Here is a 19367-nt window from a genome sequence, read left to right on the forward strand (position 1 = left end):
CTATTCCTTTAAAGCAGCAGCAGCAGGGGCACGCAGGTTTATCAAGAAACTACGGAAGAATGCGGGTGAGGGTGTAATACCTGACTGAAAACTCTCTCTTGAGCAAGTAACCTGTGATTCTCAGTTAACGTTACTCCTTTGAAGACAGGTTTTGGTTTGTACTGGTGGAAAGGAAACAATCTTTTGTTTGTGTGTGTGTGTCCCACTCCGTCTGTTGAGTGTGACAGCAAGGGAGGAGGGGGTCTGGTTCTTCAGTGTGAGAATTGGAGGTGTGGCTCTGCAGGAGCTCTTAAGTTCCACAACATCTTCATGTATGGGGCGAGACGTTGTCCAACAGTGGTGTAATATTTGCTAGAGTCCTTCTGTCTCCCACCTCCTGCACTGGATCAAGAAAACATCCTAGGACAGCGCTAGCCTTCTTGATGAGCTTATCTAATCTCAGTCTCTCAACAGCAGATAAGATGCTGCCCCAACATACCACGCTGTAAAATGTGGCTGATGCCACCAAAAGTGTCAAAGAGGGTCCTTTGTAGCGTCCCCTGCTCTCCAAAGAACCTCTGTCTCCTCAGCACGTAGATTTCGTTCGGACCTTTCCTGAAAACAGCCTCAGTGTTATGGCTACAGTCCATTTTGTTGTTCAGGTAAACACCTGGTACTTCTAAGAACCCACTACCTCAACGTACCAAAGCAGAGGGCCTGTGTCTGTAGAAATCTACCACTAGCTCTTTGGTCTTTCCCAATCAGGAAGTGGTTCTGCTGACACCAGTCCACAAAATCCTGCAGGTGAGTCATCCACCTGGATGCTTGGCTGGTTAGCGAACTGCATCGGATCCAATGAAGTCTTTAGCAGGGGGCGAGGATGGCTGAGAACCAATCTCTCCTGGTATTCGATTTTGGTCCTGGAGGGCTGGTATCCAGCATGTTTTAGTGGTTTCTCTGCTCCAACACACTTGATTCAGTGTGCAGCAGCTCATCAGGAGGCCTGTTAATTGCCTGCTGATTGAAATCAGGTGTGTTGAAACAGAGTTAAACTAAAACGTGCTGAATACCGTCCCTCCAGGCCCAAAACTGAACACTGCTGCTCCAGGGTCTTCATCAGCTCATTGCTACTGGCCGGTACTTGCTGAGGTTTTTCAGATGTGAAGGAGGTCTTCCACAGCTGCGCTACTTTCCCAAGCTTCAGGGTCGTATTAAACGTGTCCCATGATGCCACACGTTTGATCTGTGCTGCACCTTACAAGCCTGAAGCTGATGCCTTCTGGTTCTGAAGCTTTTTGCACCTTTTTCATTTTTAACCTACGGTATTCTTCACCTAGTGTGATGAAGGACAAGGGGAGAGAGGTGTCTAGTCAAGATCATTTACCCTCGCAAGTCACCTGCAGTTCAGATTGATTCAATTCTTTATCGATTCTCTTACTCACTTCTCTGTAGGCGGACCGATGCCTCATCAGCACCACTAGCTCAACCAGAGGACTTTTGAACTACCTGACCTGGAGTTTAACCTTATTTTCTTCTGATTAAGTGAGATTTACTGAAAGTTCTGATATTAGACTCACAAAATAATTAAACATGTCCAGTAAGCCAAAATATTCTAATGTCCTTCTGTAATAATGGAAGTACGTCCGTATGCTGTAAGGCAGTTGGTGCGGTGCGTGTTACAAACCTTTATGAGCAGCATGGCATTGTAACGAAGGGCAAGCAGGGCCACGCGGACTGTAGTAACGGAGAAGAAGCCCATCGCAGGGGTTTCCTCCTCTGGTCTTTCCTGCTCACTCTCCTCCTTCAGAGCTGAGCGCTCTCCAGCGTCGGACATCTGAGCTGCCAGTTGCATTTCAAATATTGTGTCTTCGCAGAAATTCACAAACAGCTCCATCTTCTCCTTCTCACCCCCTTCGTTCACCACATCAAATATGAACTGACGCTTGGACTCTTTAACCTGGGTAAACGTGAAGAGGTTGGGTTATATTTTCCAGGGCAACACTGTGACTAAGGATCTTCGGTTAAGGACAACGTGATAATGCAAGACGTCCTCACCTGAGGTTTTTCCCACTGCGTTCGACTGGACTCGCTAATCTCAAAGTACACCCTCTCAATCCGCTTAGCGCTGCCCATGATCTCAATCCGGCCTAGGTGAGGCTGGAAGTAATTGAGGACGCTGTCTGCCAGCTCCAGGAAGGTCTGCAGCCGTGTGTCGTGAGGCATGTGCTCTGAAAGGTTGGTCAGCAGAACTGCCACGTTGAAGCCAATGTCCTTGAAGAGAACAATCAGTTAAAAAAAGTTTGTTTTGTTTTATTTACTTGCATTTTTAGCAAGAGAGATAACGAAGCAACGCCAGTTTCCAAGATTTCACCATGGCCTTCCACACCCCTGTGAGGTGTGGATCATACAGACGCTAAACAAGTGCAATTAGCAGCAGGTAAATAATGCACTTCCAAAGCATTCTGGGGTCAACTCCAAAAGGACATTTCTGTCAAAGCCAAACTGGAAGCAGTGCAAAGTTTACAACTTCAATGAACTACTGTTACATTTAGAAGAATGGAGCTGATTTAAGACAGAAGCAACACACTTTGGTCTTTGTTGGGCATGGGTAAGCTAATAGCTAGCCCACATCCAGCCAAGACCAAAGTGAGTTGCCGTCGAGGTCAAATTTGACTCGCATAATTGAAGCTTGTCTCAAATCCCTCCAGTTAGGGTTAGGGTTAGGGTTAGGGATGCTCCACTCTGATCACATGATTCTAAAAGGATCAGAAACGGGTGGAAACAGGGTTTGAGTTGCATGGCAGCCCGGCTCCCCTGGAGAAATATAGTAGACTTCATTGATCCCACAGTGGGGAAGTTCACTTGTTACAGCAGCACCAACACTTGGAGAATAATTAGAAAAAAATAAATACATTTTAAAAAAGTACTTTTATTATTGTAACCTTTAACAACTAAAAACCACAAATAAAAATGAAACGTGGGTCAGAAGAATGCAGCGTACTGTAAGGGACACAGCGTGTGTAAATCTAGTAATGCACGAGTATTGAACACATATTGAACATTTAATCCATGTTACTGTGTGTACCAGGATGATGCCAGTACCAGTTAAACTGAGGACTTACACGCTCTTACTGCAGAGGGGATGAATGACCCAGGGAAGCTCAGTTGAACGAGCACTGCTTCTCCAATCTGTTTTACATTTGGGACGTCAGTCTGCCTCTGACGGGCTGTCCATGGCCTCATAAGTTTACGTACAAATTCCCTGATACATAAACACTTCATCATCCAAAGACAGGAGGAGGTTTAGCTTAGTGAAGACAAAACGAGGTTATGAGAAGCCCGCATGAGCTCTGGGACGACAGAAAATGTTGGTCCGATTCGCCCGTGTTTGTTTTGTTTTGTTTTTTCACAAATCTGCTGAGGAGATATTGTTTCTTACTTAACAGAAAGCCCTGCACCCTTCACTCATGAAAATGAAAGGCTTTCGAACATCTGGAGGCCTACGATTATTTGGTTTCAAGTGGGATTTGAGGGTCTCCCCATTGCAGCATGACTGTTTCATTGGGGTCATTTAGATTTACAACTTAGGAGGCACAGATTCAAAGAGCGTCTTAACAACAGAAGAGACACAACTCCTTTTTCTTAATGCACAGTCGTCTATGAGACCATCTGATGCGGTGTTACTTCTGAGAGGGGCTGATGATAGCCAGACTACTCAGGTGTTGTTCTAGATGAGCCTCAGGTTGAGAAGCTTCCCTCAGCAGAAGCAGCTGGATCCAGAAATCCATCTTATTAGCAAATTAGGATTTATGCTGGTCTAAGTGGGAAATGACACAATGAAAATAATGTCGATAAGACTACAGCTAATGCTATGATCATTGTCTAATATGAAATCATTTCTCTCTCTCTCACTAAATAGACAGTTAGGCTAACATGTGTGGATGTTTTCCTACATATTATTTATATAAACACCAATATTATTATGACTATTGATAGCATGGATTGAAAGGCTATAACCCAAAGACAATATAAGACGGAGGACTTCACGGCAGCGATGCGTCTTTTGCACGGAGAAAGCGTCTGTGGCGGCCCCCGCGCCAGGACAGTCGCATCTGTCAGGGAGCAGAGCAGACGTGGCAGCGGGAGCGTGTGCGTCAGCAGTGAAGTGCATCGATAATCAGCAGTTCTCCTCCTCTAACATATGGAGGACAGCGCTGGGGGCACTGTGGGTGGCTCATAATGGAGATGGGCTGATGTTTTTTTCAGAAATCTGAGATTTTGACTAATAAATGACTGGAAAAACTACCGGTACTCATCGTACCCTGGAAACAAAGTCCCGGTACTAAAGCACTGGATGTCACAAAAGATCTTCCTATAGAGAAGAGAGAGAGGGAAAAAACTTATCCCCCCCCCCCAAGAATAAAAGTTTAATCACCAGAGGGACGGACATCAAAAGCAGAAGGGGATAAAAGTGCTTTTCAGTCCATCGGTCCCAGCGTGCTCTCTATAATTAATGCTTCTCTGGTCTCTGGTCAGGTCCCTGCTTACTTTAAGAACGCTGTAATCCACCCGCTTCTTAAACAACCGAGTCTCGACCCCTCTCTCCATAGCAGCTTCAGACCCATCTCTAAACTTCCGTTCATCTCCAAGATCTTGGAAAAGGTTGTGGCTAAACAACTCACAGCTGCTCTTGATGAACATAACACAGGGTATCTGCAGGTTTAAGGGAGCCAATGTAAGACTTTTTAAGACCTGTTTTAAGGCCACTTTGACCAAATTTAAGCTATTTTTCTTAATTAAATTTCAGCTATAATTTCCGGCTATTGCCTGGATCCGGTGCTAACCACGTCGTGAACGTGGGATTAGCCATCCAGTTACCATTAATTTTGCACTTCCCCATGGCGCAAACTCCCACTAGCATGCTCATCTAAAAATAGCCCAACCAACACAACCAACCGAATGTGTACGGTTCCGCTTACGCAATATCATACACAAAAAATGCTGAACTAACTAGAAATTCACGAAAATTTTATGGAAATAAAAGAATCTTGTTTACTAGGTCTTTGGTAATTTAAGATCTTTGGAAACTATTTAAGGATTATTTGTCATTTTTAAATTTGGAAAAGCAAATTTAAGACTTTTTAAGACTTTTTAAGGACCTGCAGATACCCTGTAACATCTATGATAGCTTCCAGTCAGGTTTTTGTAGAGCTCATTCTACTGAAACAGCTCTTCTTAGGGTTTCTAATGACCTTCTGACTCACAGTGATGCAGGGGACTGTTCTGTTCTGGTCCTGCATGGTGTGGAGCTGTAAGCACAACCTCCACCTGTGGATGTTGGGCCCTCGTGAACTCTGTCTGACTGAGTGAGCAGACGTACGCACATTTGTGGGCCGCAGGAGGTCATTTTACAGGGAACTGGCGGCACTCCTGTTCCTCCTTGCACAACAGTGCACAGAGGTCTATTCTACACAGATGTCTGGATGCTGAGGGGGTCAGAAAGCACCATGAGGGGCGGGACTAACCAGCCCAAAAATAACCAATCAGTAAAAAGGCAGAAATGACAACTGTCTCACGTGAGTGACGCTGTAGTTTTTTTCGCTGTGGTAAAAGATGGTGTCTGGCGACGATGCAACATTTTTCTTTAGCAGAAAGGCTTTTAGCAATTCTTCTTGTTTTGGTTTTAAGGACGTGTCCAAGTCGTTTAGAGCAGAGGAAAGAGCCGCAGTGAACGCCGCTTCGTTGTTGATGAGAAACTGAGCGCCACGGTGTGTGACCTACGCTGCTCAGCACTGATTGGCTCAGTTAGGATTTTCAGGGCGTGGGGTTATCTGGCCCTTTGATTGCCTTAAGGAATGATGGCATGGCTGGCCAGGCTAACCTGAGATGCCCTCACTGATGAGCATCACTCATGGGAGTCTGAATCAAGATTTCTGCTGCACTTTTTTACCGTCTAGAGTTTTCGTCTGCTCAGTGCATTGCTTAAAAGTGCTTAAAGTTATCATCTTTATTGTTAAACCACCCACCCTAGTAAACATTATACAATTACTTTGGCTGGCTCATGGAAGCGCATCACAAATTCTTCATAGTCCAGGATTTCGTTCTCATCAGTCTCGGCGCAGGACAGCAGATACTCAGTCTCAGACTGGGTGTAGTGTTTATGGCTCTCCATGGCCTTATGGAAGTCCTTTTTGGAGATGACACCTGCAGATTCACCCACACACCTCGAAATCAGCAGCTGCTCTTGGCATGCAGTTCATTTTACACAAGAGAACATGTCGAGGAGCGTCACCTTTCCCGTCAGGGTCGTACTCCATGAAGGCGTCTGAGGAGGTCAGGTCTTTCAGTTTGAGGAACATGTCAAAGAACTTGAGGATCATCTCCACATTGTTTGAAGATTCTACCAACATGTCCACCATCTGCTTCCCAATAGTCCCATTCACAACGTTACCTGTGACGATAAAATGATTCATTTTACAGATATTTACTCTGATGGTATTTGATGTGCCTTAAGATGGTGATGTGAAAATAAAACACTCATTGTTAGTATGTCTGTCTGCTCTTTTCATTTACAGCTCCTTCAGATGTTGCAGACGTACCTTCCAGCATGGACAGCAGCATCACAACCATGTCTTTCTGCAGATCCATCAGTTCTTTAAGTAACTCGATCTGACTGGAGTCCTGGGGTAAAGAACAGGAGATGAGCTTCCATGTTAACAATGTCAAATGACTCAAAGCACTTGAGCTGTACTGACCTGTGACAGTTTCATTTGCATGTGAGCGAAGACATGTAGAAAACCAACCACAGCGTCCCACAGTCGACTGTGAGCCAAACTCTGCTGGTTGCCCGTGCACGGACCCTGCAGCAGCAGAACCATCACATCAGGTTGATTCTGATGCACCACAACCACCTTGCCTCCTGGGATATTCGTCTACAGGCAACAACACTTCAAAAATGGAACAAAATTCCATTTATGTCAGTAACCCAGCTCAAACTGAGAGACCATCTAAAGCCTCAGGAACCCTCTGCAGCTGTTCTGGATTAGTTAGCTGACTTGAGTGAGACAGTCTGAGATGTTGAGTGTGGGGTTTTCATAATCCTCACAGCTGTAACAAACTAAGGCGGAGACATCTGGATTTGCACGAATGAGATTAGTGTCACCTTTTATGCTGGATTACTCACACACATGAAATCTGCACCAGTTTCTCATGCTTCTACTTTCACCCGTAGTAGAAGAAGAAGAAACAATCTTACATGGCGCCTCTCAAGATAAAATCCAGAGGCGCTTCATCAGAATAAAAATGGCTAAAAAAACACTATAAAGTAGGAACAAAACTAAATTGTTTACTATCAGCAGAAACAATATTATGTTTGATGAGTCTTCATCCTTGAACCGTCACCTTATTGTGGTGGAGGAGTTTGAGTGCCCTAATGATCCTAGGAGCTATGTTGTCTGGGGCACTTAGTGCCCCTGGTAGGGTCTCCCATGACAAATTGGTCTTAGGTGAAGGGTGAGACAAAGAACGGTTCGAAGGATCTTTCATGGTGGTTAAAACGAAGAGTCGGAGTACCCGGCCCGGAGGGTTACCGGGGTCCCACCCTGGAGCCAGGCCTGGGGTTGGGGCCCGTGAGCGAGCGCCTGGTGGCCGGGCTTTCGCCCATGGGGCCCGGCCGGGCCCAGCCCGAACCGGATACATGGGCTCGTCCAACTGTGGACCCACCACCCGCAGGAGGAACATGAAGGGTCCGGTGCAATGTGAATCGGGTGGCAGACCAAGGCGGGAGCCTTGGCGGTCCAATCCCCGGACAAGAAAACTAGTTTTTGGGACATGGAACGTCACCTCGCTGGCGGGGAAGGAGCCAGAGCTTGTGGCAGAGGTTGAGCGGTACCGGCTAGATATAGTCGGACTCACCTCGACACATTGCATTGGCTCTGGAACCCGAGACCTGGAGAGGGGTTGGACACTCTACTTTGCTGGAGTTGCTCCGGGTGAGAGGCGGAGGGCTGGGGTTGGCTTTTTGTTAGCCCCGAGACTCTCTGCCTGTGTGTTGGGGTTTACCCCGGGGGACAAGAGGGTAGCTTCCTTGCGCCTTCGGGTCGGGGAACGGGTCCTGACTGTTGTTTGTGCTTATGGGCCAAATATCAGTTCAGAGTACCCACCCTTTTTGGAGTCCCTGGGACGAGTGCTAGATAGTGCTCCATCAGGGGACTCCATTGTCCTGCTGGGGGACTTCAATGCTCACGTGGGCAATGACAGCTTGACCTGGAGGGGTGTGATTGGGAGGAACGGCCCACCTGATCAGAACTCGAGCGGTGTTTTGTTATTGGACTTCTGTGCAAGCCGCAGTTTGGCCATAACGAACACCATGTTCGAACATAAGGATGCCCACCGGTACACTTGGTACCAGGGCAGCCTAGGTCACAGGTCGATGATAGATTTTGTAGTCGTATCATCTGACCTGCGGCCGTATGTTTTGGACACCCGAGTGAAGAGCGGGGCGGAGCTGTCAACTGATCACCACCTGGTGGTGAGTTGGATCAGATGGCAAGGGAACATGCCGCGTAGACCTGGCAGACCCAAACGCATAGTGAGGGTCTGCTGGGAATGCCTGGCAGAAGAACCTGTCAAGACGGTCTTCAACTCCCACCTCCGGCAGAGCTTTGACCACGTCCCGAGAGCAGTGGGGGACATTGAGTCCGAGTGGGCCTTGTTCCACTCTGCGATTGTCGAGGCGGCTGTTGCTAGCTGTGGTCGTAAGGTGGCCGGTGCCAGTCGTGGTGGCAACCCCCGTACCCGCTGGTGGACACCAGAGGTTCGGGGAGCCGTCAGGCTGAAGAAGGAGGCCTACAGGGCGTGGCTGGTCTGTGGGTCTCCGGAGGCAGCCGACAGGTACCGGATAGCCAAGCGGGGTGCAGCAGTGGCAGTTGCCGAGGCAAAATCTCGGGCGTGGGAGGAGTTTGGTGAGGCCATGGAGAAAGACTATCGATCGGCTCCAAAGAGGTTCTGGCAAACTGTCCGGCGCCTCAGGAGAGGAAGGCAGCAACTCACTGTTTACAGTGGGGATGGGGAGCTGCTGACGTCAACTGAGGCTATAGTCGGACGGTGGAAGGAATACTTTGAGGAGCTCCTCAATCCCACCAATGCGCATTCCGAGGAGGAACCAGAGCTGGGAGGCCTGGGGATGGACTGTCCGATCTCGGGGGCAGAAGTTGCTGAGGTAGTCAAACAACTACACAGCGGCGGAGCCCCGGGGGCGGATGAGGTTCGTCCTGGGTATCTCAAGGCTATGGATGTTGTAGGGCTGTCATGGTTGACACGTCTCTACAACATTGCGTGGTCATCGGGGGCAGTTCCTAGGGAGTGGCAGACCGGGGTGGTGGTCCCCATCTTTAAGAAGGGTGACCTGAGGGTGTGTTCCAACTATAGGGGGATCACACTCCTCAGCCTCCCTGGAAAGGTCTACTCCAAGGTACTGGAGAGGAGGGTCCGATCGATAGTTGAATCTCAGATAGAGGAGGAGCAATGTGGTTTTCGTCCTGGCCGTGGAACTGTGGACCAGCTCTATACCCTTGCAAGGGTGATGGAGGGGGCATGGGAGTTTGCCCAACCAATCCACATGTGCTTTGTGGATTTGGAGAAGGCTTATGACCGTGTCCCCAGGGGCACCCTGTGGGGGACGCTCCAGGAGTATGGGGTGGGTGGCTTTCTGTTAAGGGCCATTCAGTCCCTTTACCAGAGGAGCGTGAGTTTGGTCCGCATAGCCGGTAGTAAGTCGGACCTTTTCCCAGTGAGGGTTGGACTCTGCCAGGGCTGCCCTTTGTCACCGGTTCTGTTCATCACTTTTATGGACAGAATTTCTAGACGCAGCCGTGGTGTGGAGTGTGTCGAGTTTGGTGGCAGGAGAATCTCGTCTCTGCTTTTTGCGGATGATGTGGTCCTCCTAGCTTCATCCAGCTCTGACCTTCAGCTCTTGCTGGGTAGGTTCGCGGCCGAATGTGAAGCGGCTGGGATGAGGATCAGCACCTCCAAATCTGAGACCATGGTTCTCGACCGGAAAAGGGTGGCTTGCCACCTCCGGGTCGGGGGAGAGGTCCTACCTCAAGTGGAGGAGTTTAAGTATCTCGGGGTCTTGTTCACGAGTGAGGGTAGGAGGGATCGGGAGATCGACAGGCGGATTGGTTCGGCGTCTGCAGTGATGCGGACGCTGAGCCGATCTGTCGTGGGGAAGAGGGAGCTGAGCCAGAAAGCCAGGCTCTCGATTTACCGGTCGATCTACGTCCCAATCCTCACCTATGGTCATGAGCTTTGGGTAATGACTGAAAGAACGAGATCGCGGATACAAGCGGCCGAAATGAGTTTCCTCCGTAGGGTGGCCGGGCTCAGCCTTAGAGATAGGGTGAGGAGCTCGGACATTCGGGAGGGACTCGGAGTAGAACCGCTGCTCCTCCGGATCGAAAGGAGCCAGTTGAGGTGGTTTGGGCATCTGGTCAGGATGCCTCCTGGACGCCTCCCCGGGGAGGTGTTTCGGGCATGTCCTGCCGGCAGAAGGCCCCCGGGTCGACCCAGGACACGTTGGAGAGGTTACATCTCCAATCTGGTCCAGGAACGCCTTGGGGTCCTGCCGGAGGAGCTGGTGGACAAGGCCGGGGAGAGGACGGCCTGGAGCTCCCTAGTTGGGATGCTGCCCCCGCGACCCGGACCCGGATAAGCGGAGGAAGACGAGAGACGAGACGAGACGAGAGTCTTCATGTTTTCGGTTTGGGTCGATCAGCACGATCAGCAGTTTGCCACTCATCACACTCACGGTTGGGTTCATTCGTGGCAAGCTGCTTCCGCTCCCAAAAACATGTTTTATCTGAACTATTTTACTGTCTGAAGTTAACATAACTGCCTAATATTTAGTTGGAAATACTGTCATTTTCCACCTGTAGAGTCTTCACTATAGAGCAGTAGGCTTGTCTAGAGCGGGATCTAGAAGGTTTTGTTGAGGCTGCTTAAGACCGGACTACCACTACAGCTCATTTCAGGCTTGAAGCCGTTTGCTTATTTGGACAAAAGTCCGTAAGAGTTTAAGGTTCTAACAACAGCATCAGAGTTAATCCTGAGCTAACAAGTCTCTGAAACGACTGAAGTGTTAGGAATGAATCACATGCATGAACCGCGGAGAGAAGGTTTGTCCTCATACCTGGATGTACTCGGTGAGAGTGTTGAACACCTGCTTGGCCACCTTTATCGCCTTGGAGAAATTTCTCTGGCCCTGCTCATCGATAACATCTTTCCCAGAATAATACCAGTAGAAGTCACTGATAGACTCCTGGAAGGAAGCAAAGCAGGAGGCATGATGACGACACTCGACACGACTCAACTATAAAAAAAATGGACTCAACAACAGCAACTTCTCGTATAATGAAAATAAAACAAAACCTGGTGGATTAACATGATGTCATTATTCTACTTAATCACACAGATCATGGAGCATTAGTTTAGTTTTTCTGTATCATGACTCAAAACATTTGTCCTCAGATATTAGACCTTTTTTTCAAATTCATGTTCTCACAAACAAAAGGAAATGTTGTGATTTAGATGTCTCAAACGAAACCGATGGTTGGACGTCTGAATGAATGAAATGATAGACTGATAAATGGATTGGTAGGCAGATGGATGAATAAAGGGATGGATGTGCCGTGTTCAGCGCCTAGCATCCCCCTTGAGGATGATGGAAAGCGCTACACAAATAAAAGTTGAATGATTAATTGATGGATTAATTGATGTTTATTTCTTAATATTGAAACATACAAAACACGTTTTACCTCGTTGAAATGTTCATTATTGAATTAAATGTAAAAGAAAAAAGTTCTTTAAATTTGTTTTCCAGCGTGCTCTGGGTCGTTTTTCCCGAGAGGTCAGTGAGGTGCCTGCAGACGAAAGAGGGCATGGAACAACTAACTCTAACTTCCTTAATGATTTCTGTGATCTTGTGGCAGACTGCATCCTAAAATAGGACTATGTCCTATTTTTTGGTGATTTCAACATCCATATCTGCTGTCCTGACAATGTGCTTGCTAAAGGTTTTTTTAATTTGCTAGATTCATTTAATCTAACTCAATGGGTATCATCCCCAACTCATGCCAGGGGTCACACCCTGGACCTGGTTCTCTCTTTTGGTCTCCCTGTCATGAACCTTGTGACTTTGCCTCCGGTGTTCTCTGACCACTCTCCTATACTCTGTGATGTTACGCTGCCATGTCCTGTCCCTGTGTGTGAAGCTCCCGCTACTAGGTTCAGAGCCCTGGATGCAGAAACTATTTAAAAGTTTGTGGACTGTATGTCTCTAAGGTTAGAGACCTTTAACCCTGATCCATCTAACGCTGATCACTATTCACAACACTTTGATGTGCTTTGTAATCAGGTCCTGGACGTGGTTGCCCCTCTCAAGCTTTGCAAGTCTAGGCCTAGGAGGGAGCCTTGGCTCTCTGATGTCACACGGGCTTGTAGGCGGGCGTGTAGATCCTCTGAGACAAAGTGGAAAAAGGATGGCCTACAGGTCTCGCGTGAGTTGTTCAGAGCATCTCTGGTTGCTTATCAGGATGCAGTGAGGGCTGCCAGAACGGCCTATTTTGCAGACATCATCGAGACAAACTCCAAGAACCCCAGGATTCTCTACAAAACACTAAACTCTGTTCTGGTGTATCAGGAGCCTAGCTTCATGTCTCCTACAGCTGCTGGAAACTCTGAAGCTTTTCACAGATACTTTGTTGATAAAGTGTCGGGCATTAGAGCAGCTATTTCTGGTAACTCTGTTGACCCTGTTCCAGTTCCTCCATCACCACCCACCCTGAGCTCCCTCAGTACAGTTTCATACTCTGAGCTGAATAAGCTAGTTGCGAGGCAGAAGCCATCTGGCTCTCCACTTGACGTTCTGCCGCCTCGTCTCTGGAAGGCTGCCTTTCCGTGTCTTGGCCCATCACTTGGTCAGATTATCAATGGGAGCCTCAGCACAGGTGTGGTCCCAGCTGCTTTGAAAGCAGCAGTTATCCGGCCGACCCTGAAGAAACCTGGTGCTGATGTCTCTGTGATAGAAAATTACAGGCCTATCTCTACCGTGCCCTTTACATCTAAACTGCTTGAGAAAGTCGTTCATCAGCAGCTGGTCTCACATTTAGCTGACTCTGATCTGTTCGAGGTTGTCCAATCAGGGTTCAGGTCTGGCCATAGCACAGAGTCAGCTCTACTGAGAGTCCTAAATGACATCTATCTATCACTAGATCAGGGTACATCTGTGCTGCTTCTGTTATTAGACCTGACAGCAGCCTTCGACACAGTCGACCACGCGATTCTACTCGATCGCTTGGAACGATGGGTTGGGATCAAAGGGTCTGCTCTGGACTGGTTTAGATCATATCTCCACAACAGGACATTCTGTGTTAAACTGGGTGATGTTTTTTCTTCTTGGGAGGGGCTCCGCTGGGGGGTCCCACAGGGGTCGATCCTTGGTCCTCTTTTGTTTGCCATTTATCTGCTACCTCTGGGGTCAAGCTTTCGTAAACATGGCCTATCATTCCATCTCTATGCTGACGATTGCCAGATTTACTCTCCATTGTGTCAGGAGAAAGGTCACTCTATCCAGTCCTTTGTGTCCTGTCTTAACAAGGTGAAGTCTTGGCTAATGGCCAACTATCTACATCTGAATGAGGGAAAGACAGAGCTCATTGTTTTTCACCCCCAACAGTAGGAATGTGGATCGTTATGCTGATCTTGGCCCTCTTTCTCCCTACTCAAAACCAGTTGTTACCAGTTTGGGGGTGAAACTTGATGCTGGACTTAAATTTGATGTTCACATCAATTCTGTGATCCGGTCCAGTTTCTTTCACCGGAGACGCCTTGCAAAAATCAAGCATATGCTGTTGAGAGCCCACCTGGAGCGGGTACTGCATGCCTTTGTAATTTCTCGGCTTGACTACTGCAACTCTCTCTAAGCAGGGTTGTGTCAGTCATCACTGCGTCGCCTTCAGGTTGTGCAGAACAGCGCCCCCAGGTTCCTGACTGGGACCAGGAAACGGGACCACATCAGTCCGGTTCTGGCCTCCCTGCACTGGCTTCCAGTTTGCTATCGTTCACACTTCAAAATCCTCGTCTTTGTTTATCATTTCTTCCAGGGTGGTGCTCCCCCCTGTCTCGCCACTTTCCTGAACAGACATTCCCCATCACGCGCTCTGCGCTCCTCTGACCAAGGCCTGCTCGCTGTCCCTCGTTCTAGGTGTCATACCCGCGGGGACCGGGCTTTCTCAGTCCTAGCACCGTTACTCTGGAACCAGTTGCCACCCTCAGTTAGGCTGTCCCCATCTCTGCCAGTCTTTAAGAGTCACCTAAAAACACACCTCCTCCGCTTGGCGTTTACAGAACATGTTTGATTTTGGCCCTCTTTTATGTTGAATTCATTTCACAGTTTTCATTGGTTGACTCTAATCCATTGTTTTACACATTTGTCCTGTACCAGAATGTTTCACCTATTTTGTAATTTGTATTTTGTAATTTGAATTGCTTTTATTTTTGATTTATTCAATATATTTACCTTCAACTGAACCATGTTCAGCGCTTTGGGCTTCCTGACAGGGTTGCGGAAGGCGCTTTATAAATAAAGCTTTGATTGATTGATTGATTTGATTGACAGATATTACTGTTTTGCTGTTTAATGAGTGCTTTCCGTGGATCTGGGAGTCAAATACAAGGAAAGCACTTCAGGCGTTTGACTCTCTTCTAGCCTATGGTCGGTAAACGCTATTCAATATTCAACTCTGTGGCCAGCATCTGGTGAGGTTTGAGTGTGAGGGACATTGCCGCTCTTCACCTTTTCTATCTTGGATGCTGGCTTGCCTCCATCCTGGACCTGCTGCATCACTGCACAGTGTGCCACAGGTGCAGAGGGAACAGGCTAGTGGAGTTTAAGGCTGGTCTGCAACTAGAGCCCTTTTCAGATAGACATTCTGGAACATTTGCGGACAATTCAATCCAGTTTTTAACCAGAACTGGGTTTTCAGACACACCACTTTTGTACCGGAACTTGTCTTTTCGGCTGCCTTCACACAGCATGGAAAAGTTCCAGATGTCGGGGGGGGGGGGGGGGGGGGGGGGGGGATGGGATCGGACTTATGTTAAGCAGAATTCTGCGCACACGAAGATGCATAAGAGACCTGGATGATGAAGCTCAATGGTTAAAGGAATCAATGAAGCGGTGTGAAGCGCTCCGTCGCGCGTCTAGACGGTACCGTAGGAGGCGAGCTGCCGTGGTTCGCCGCATGCTACAGCAGCGGGCTATCTAGATTCAATTCAATTCAATTCAAGTTTATTTATAAAGCGCCAAATCACAACAAGAGTCGTCTCAAGGCAATTCACATGATAAACATTCCAATTCAGGTCAGTTGATTAAGCCAATCAGAAATAATGTTTCCTATATAAGGAACCCAGCTAATTGCATCAAGTCACTGACTAGTGTCAGTGACTATACAGCAATCCTCATACTAAGCAAGCATAAAGCGACATTGGAGAGGAAAACGCACAGCGTCCCCCGGTCCCCTCCCCCTCCTCCCTGTCCGGAACTCGACCTCACCAGTCTGAAGCAGCCACCTTGTCCGTATCAAGTCCGGACCTGTTACTAGGGGCGTCGTCCGGTTAAATTACGGAAAACGTTATCCGGATGTTTGTATTCAGACACAAAGGTCTTACGGACAGAGTCCGGAACATTTCCGTTTTTCATGGCCTGTCTGAAGGGGGATTAGCTGTTCTATTAAGAGGCGGGTCTGGCTCACAGTGTCGTCCTGATTTTCTCAGCTACCTGGTTCCTGTGGTTGGTGTAAGGGGCAGGAGGGAGAAGACCGGGCATTGAACTTCAGTAAGCTGGCTGCTAAATGGGGTGTGTGGTTAAGCGGAGGCTGCCGTGACTGCGGCCAAAATAGCGCTGGTAAACACCAGATCATTGGTGAAAACTTTTGTTTTAAAGGACTTCATTGTTTCTCATGGCCTGGACATCCGCTGTGTGACTGAGATTCGGATTGACGCTGGTGAGTCTAGTGCCGTTTTTGAACTATTCCCCGATGGCTTTACCCATCTCTCCATGATAACTCTTGTATCACTGCATGCCTGAAGGATGTAAAGGGGTGGCTAGCTGCCAATTACCTCAAACTAAATGAGTTTAAATCTGAGTCCATCGTTTTCAACCCTCAAAATCACTCTGCCTCTCAGTCCGATCTCGACCTAATTTTTTACCCCAAACAGTGTGTGACAAGTCTTGGAATAAAATTAGATGATGACCTATCAATGGTTCCTCAGAGAAATTCAGTTGTCTTGCTTTTATCAGTTACGTCGTCTGGCTTGTCTTAGACCAGTTTTAAAGCAACGGCATTTGGAATCAGTTTTACAAGCATTTATAACTTCTCGTCTTGACTACGCGGATGCCCTCCTTATTGAAGCTCCTAGCTCAGCTCCAAACCGTCTTCAGGTAGTCCAGAATGCAGCTGCTAGATTCCTGACAAAAACAAACAGACGTAGCCACATTCCTCCAGCCTTTGCACTTCTACATTGGCTTCCGGTTGTGTTCCGGGTACAATTTAAGATTCTGACGTATGTGTACAAGGTTTTAAATAACTTAGCACCTGTTTTTCTCTCTGATCTACTCACCCCCTATATTCCGAATCGCTCGTAGAGGATAGCAGATGAACTCCTCCTCTGCACTCTCAGGATGCGCTATGAATCGCAGTGAGAGCGAGGATTTATCTGTGCCGTCCCCCAGCTGTGGAATGCACCGCCTCTTGGTGTACAGCAGGGTCCCTCTCTGGTGGTTTTTAAATCTCGTTTAAAGACTCACTTCAATGGATTTGCTTTCAGTTTGTGATTTGTTTTTATTGCTTTTGCTCCAATGTTTTATTTGTGTTTTTATTGTTTTATTTGATTTGATGATTATGACCTTTCTCTATTTGCATGTAAAGCACTTTGGCCAGCTCTCATGCTGGATTTTAAATGTGCTCTATAAATAAAATGATGATGATGATGATGATGAATCTGGAGAGAGGCTCTGGAATGGTTTGATCCTTTTCATCCGATAGGAGTTTTTGTGTTAAAGCTGGTTACTCAGTGTCCTCCACAGCTCCCCTGTAGAGTGGTGTTCCTCAGGGATCCAAGGGCAGCAGTAGCTCCAGAGGTAGAACGGGCTGTCCAGTAAATGAAAGGCTGTAAGTTTGATACTGGCTCCCACCCCACCCCACCAATCCAGGCTGCTGGTGGTGGTTGGAGGGACCGGTGGCATCTGCGCAGAAGATTTGCCCGTCAGTGTGCCCCACGGTACCTGTTGGGGGCCCCTTTGGCCTAGATTACAGCAATGTGGTATGGAGACAATCAGTCTGTGGCACTGCTCAGGTGTTGATTTCCAAAGAAAATGCAACATTCATGGGATAACTTAACTTTGGACCAATCAGCAGCAGTCCGGTCCTTTGTGCCTTTAGCCCAGGTAAGGCAATTCTGACACAGTCTCTTGTTCAAGAATGGCTTGACATAAGGAATGCGACAGCTGAAGCCATGTCTTGCATACGTCTGTGTGTGGTGGTTCTTGAAGCACTGACTCCAGCTGCAGGCCACTCTTTCTGAATCTCCCTCCCATTTATGAAAGGGTTTTGTTTCACAATCCTCTCCAGGGTGTGGTTCTCCCTGTTGCTTGTATACTTGTGTGTGGCACCAGGGCTTTTCATTATTGAACCTTTACACAACATTCTAATATTCTGAGATACTGAATTTGGGATTTTCATGAGTTGCCAGTTATAATCATCAAAATAAAAATAAAACAAACATACGTGAAAAACATATTTTTAATCTCTGATATCCTTATGTTGTTAAACCAGAAAGTGTGTTTTTATGTGCAAATGAGAATACATGTGTATGAGAGAAAGTATAGTGGAAATGAATGTTGTTTAGTGGGAATGGAAGGCAGGCCACCTTACTGCTCTGTGACTGGATGAAAGGTTTGAGGGTGGGTTCATCATAGATGGTCGAAACCAACCCAGAATTGAGTGTTCACACCAAGGGGCCCTTTTGGTCTGAATTTTGTAAACACAGCATGGAAGAGACAAAAATGCAGTTCTCCCCTCATCTGCTAGGGGGCGGTAGCAGACGTGAGCAAACTCTGTCGGACTCTGATGTTAAAAATGTCAGTTTCACAGCAAACATAAACATGTTTACAGCCCTGTTCATAAAACCATTTTAGGTTTAACAGATCTAGTGTACACTGATGCTAACTCTGAGAGGGTGAATTCTTTGTAACTCTTCCATTTAGATGTAAATAAATGCTTAAATGATGAATAATAATAGAGCTACTTCTAGCGGCTAGCTCCGGGGAAGGCTTCAGTCTCACAATAATAGATGTTCAGCCATTTTGACTGAACTTTAGCTGTGTCCTCTGTGTGTTTGTGTCTGGATGTTAGTCGTGGAATTATTTAGACAAAGAGGGCAAGCTGTGGTATTGATTGCGCTAAGAGATCATCCATGATGTTTCTGCTTCTTTTTATCAGTAAGTAAAATTATATGTCTGCACTTTAAATGCTGTGTAGTTACAGGGCGGCCCACTTTTGAACATTTCACAGAGTGAGACGGGGTCACGGGGTTGGGAGCGGACATTTTGCTGACCGTTCAGAGCGGGGGGGGGGGGGGGGGGGGTATTAATATTTACTTTATCGTTTTATTTCTACTCTGTATAGAAGAGGATTAGAGCCACTGACAAGGAAAAAAGAAAGATAATTCTTACTTTTTTCTCAGACTTCTGACAGGGAATTCTGGGAAAAGAGTCTGAATTCTCTTTCTTTTCTTCTTTTTTTCTTTTCAGTGGCTCTAATCCTCTTCCGCACCTCTGACTTTACAGAGGGAACTGACCTTTGTTTAACACAAATATTCTTTTCGTGAGGAAAATTTAACATCCAACTTTCCTGAACCTCTTCACACTATCTATCATCTATCTATCTATCTATCTATCTATCTATCTATCTATCTATCTATCTATCTATCTATCTATCTATCTATCTATCTATCTATCTATCTATCTATCTATCTATCTATCTATCTATCTATCTATCTATCTATCTATCTATCTATCTATCTATCAGCAGTAAGGAGTCACAGCTACATGTCACAAATGGAACTTTTAATTATAATGTATGCAAATGTTTCAATATCCATCCGGGTGGGGGGGGGGGGGGGTATCATGTCGTTCATAATATTAGCAGTAGCAGCGAGTCTACTCCGAGCCCCTCCCGGATGACTGAGCTTCTCACCCTATCTCTAAGGGAGGCCCCAGCCACCCTGCGGAGAAAAGTCATTTCGGCCGCTTGTATCCGTGATCTCGTTCT

General features: G+C 47.1%; 1 protein-coding gene across 3 annotated transcripts in view; it reads right to left on the reverse strand.

Moving 5' to 3' along the window:
- ryr2a (ryanodine receptor 2a (cardiac)) overlaps positions 1–19367 on the reverse strand; it is a 710821-nt gene that overhangs the window by 293831 nt on the left and 397623 nt on the right. For all 3 annotated transcript variants that reach the window (XM_070545357.1, XM_070545356.1, XM_070545355.1), the window contains 7 exons: positions 11168–11296; positions 6735–6839; positions 6579–6660; positions 6272–6430; positions 6029–6183; positions 2035–2250; positions 1664–1936 (listed from right to left, as the gene is read on the reverse strand). In XM_070545357.1, the coding sequence (XP_070401458.1) occupies positions 1664–1936; positions 2035–2250; positions 6029–6183; positions 6272–6430; positions 6579–6660; positions 6735–6839; positions 11168–11296 (1119 nt within the window). The remainder of the gene's footprint in view (positions 1–1663; positions 1937–2034; positions 2251–6028; positions 6184–6271; positions 6431–6578; positions 6661–6734; positions 6840–11167; positions 11297–19367) is intronic.

The sequence above is a fragment of the Nothobranchius furzeri genome, chromosome 16 (genome assembly GCF_043380555.1).
Source record: "Nothobranchius furzeri strain GRZ-AD chromosome 16, NfurGRZ-RIMD1, whole genome shotgun sequence".
Lineage (NCBI taxonomy): Eukaryota > Metazoa > Chordata > Actinopteri > Cyprinodontiformes > Nothobranchiidae > Nothobranchius > Nothobranchius furzeri.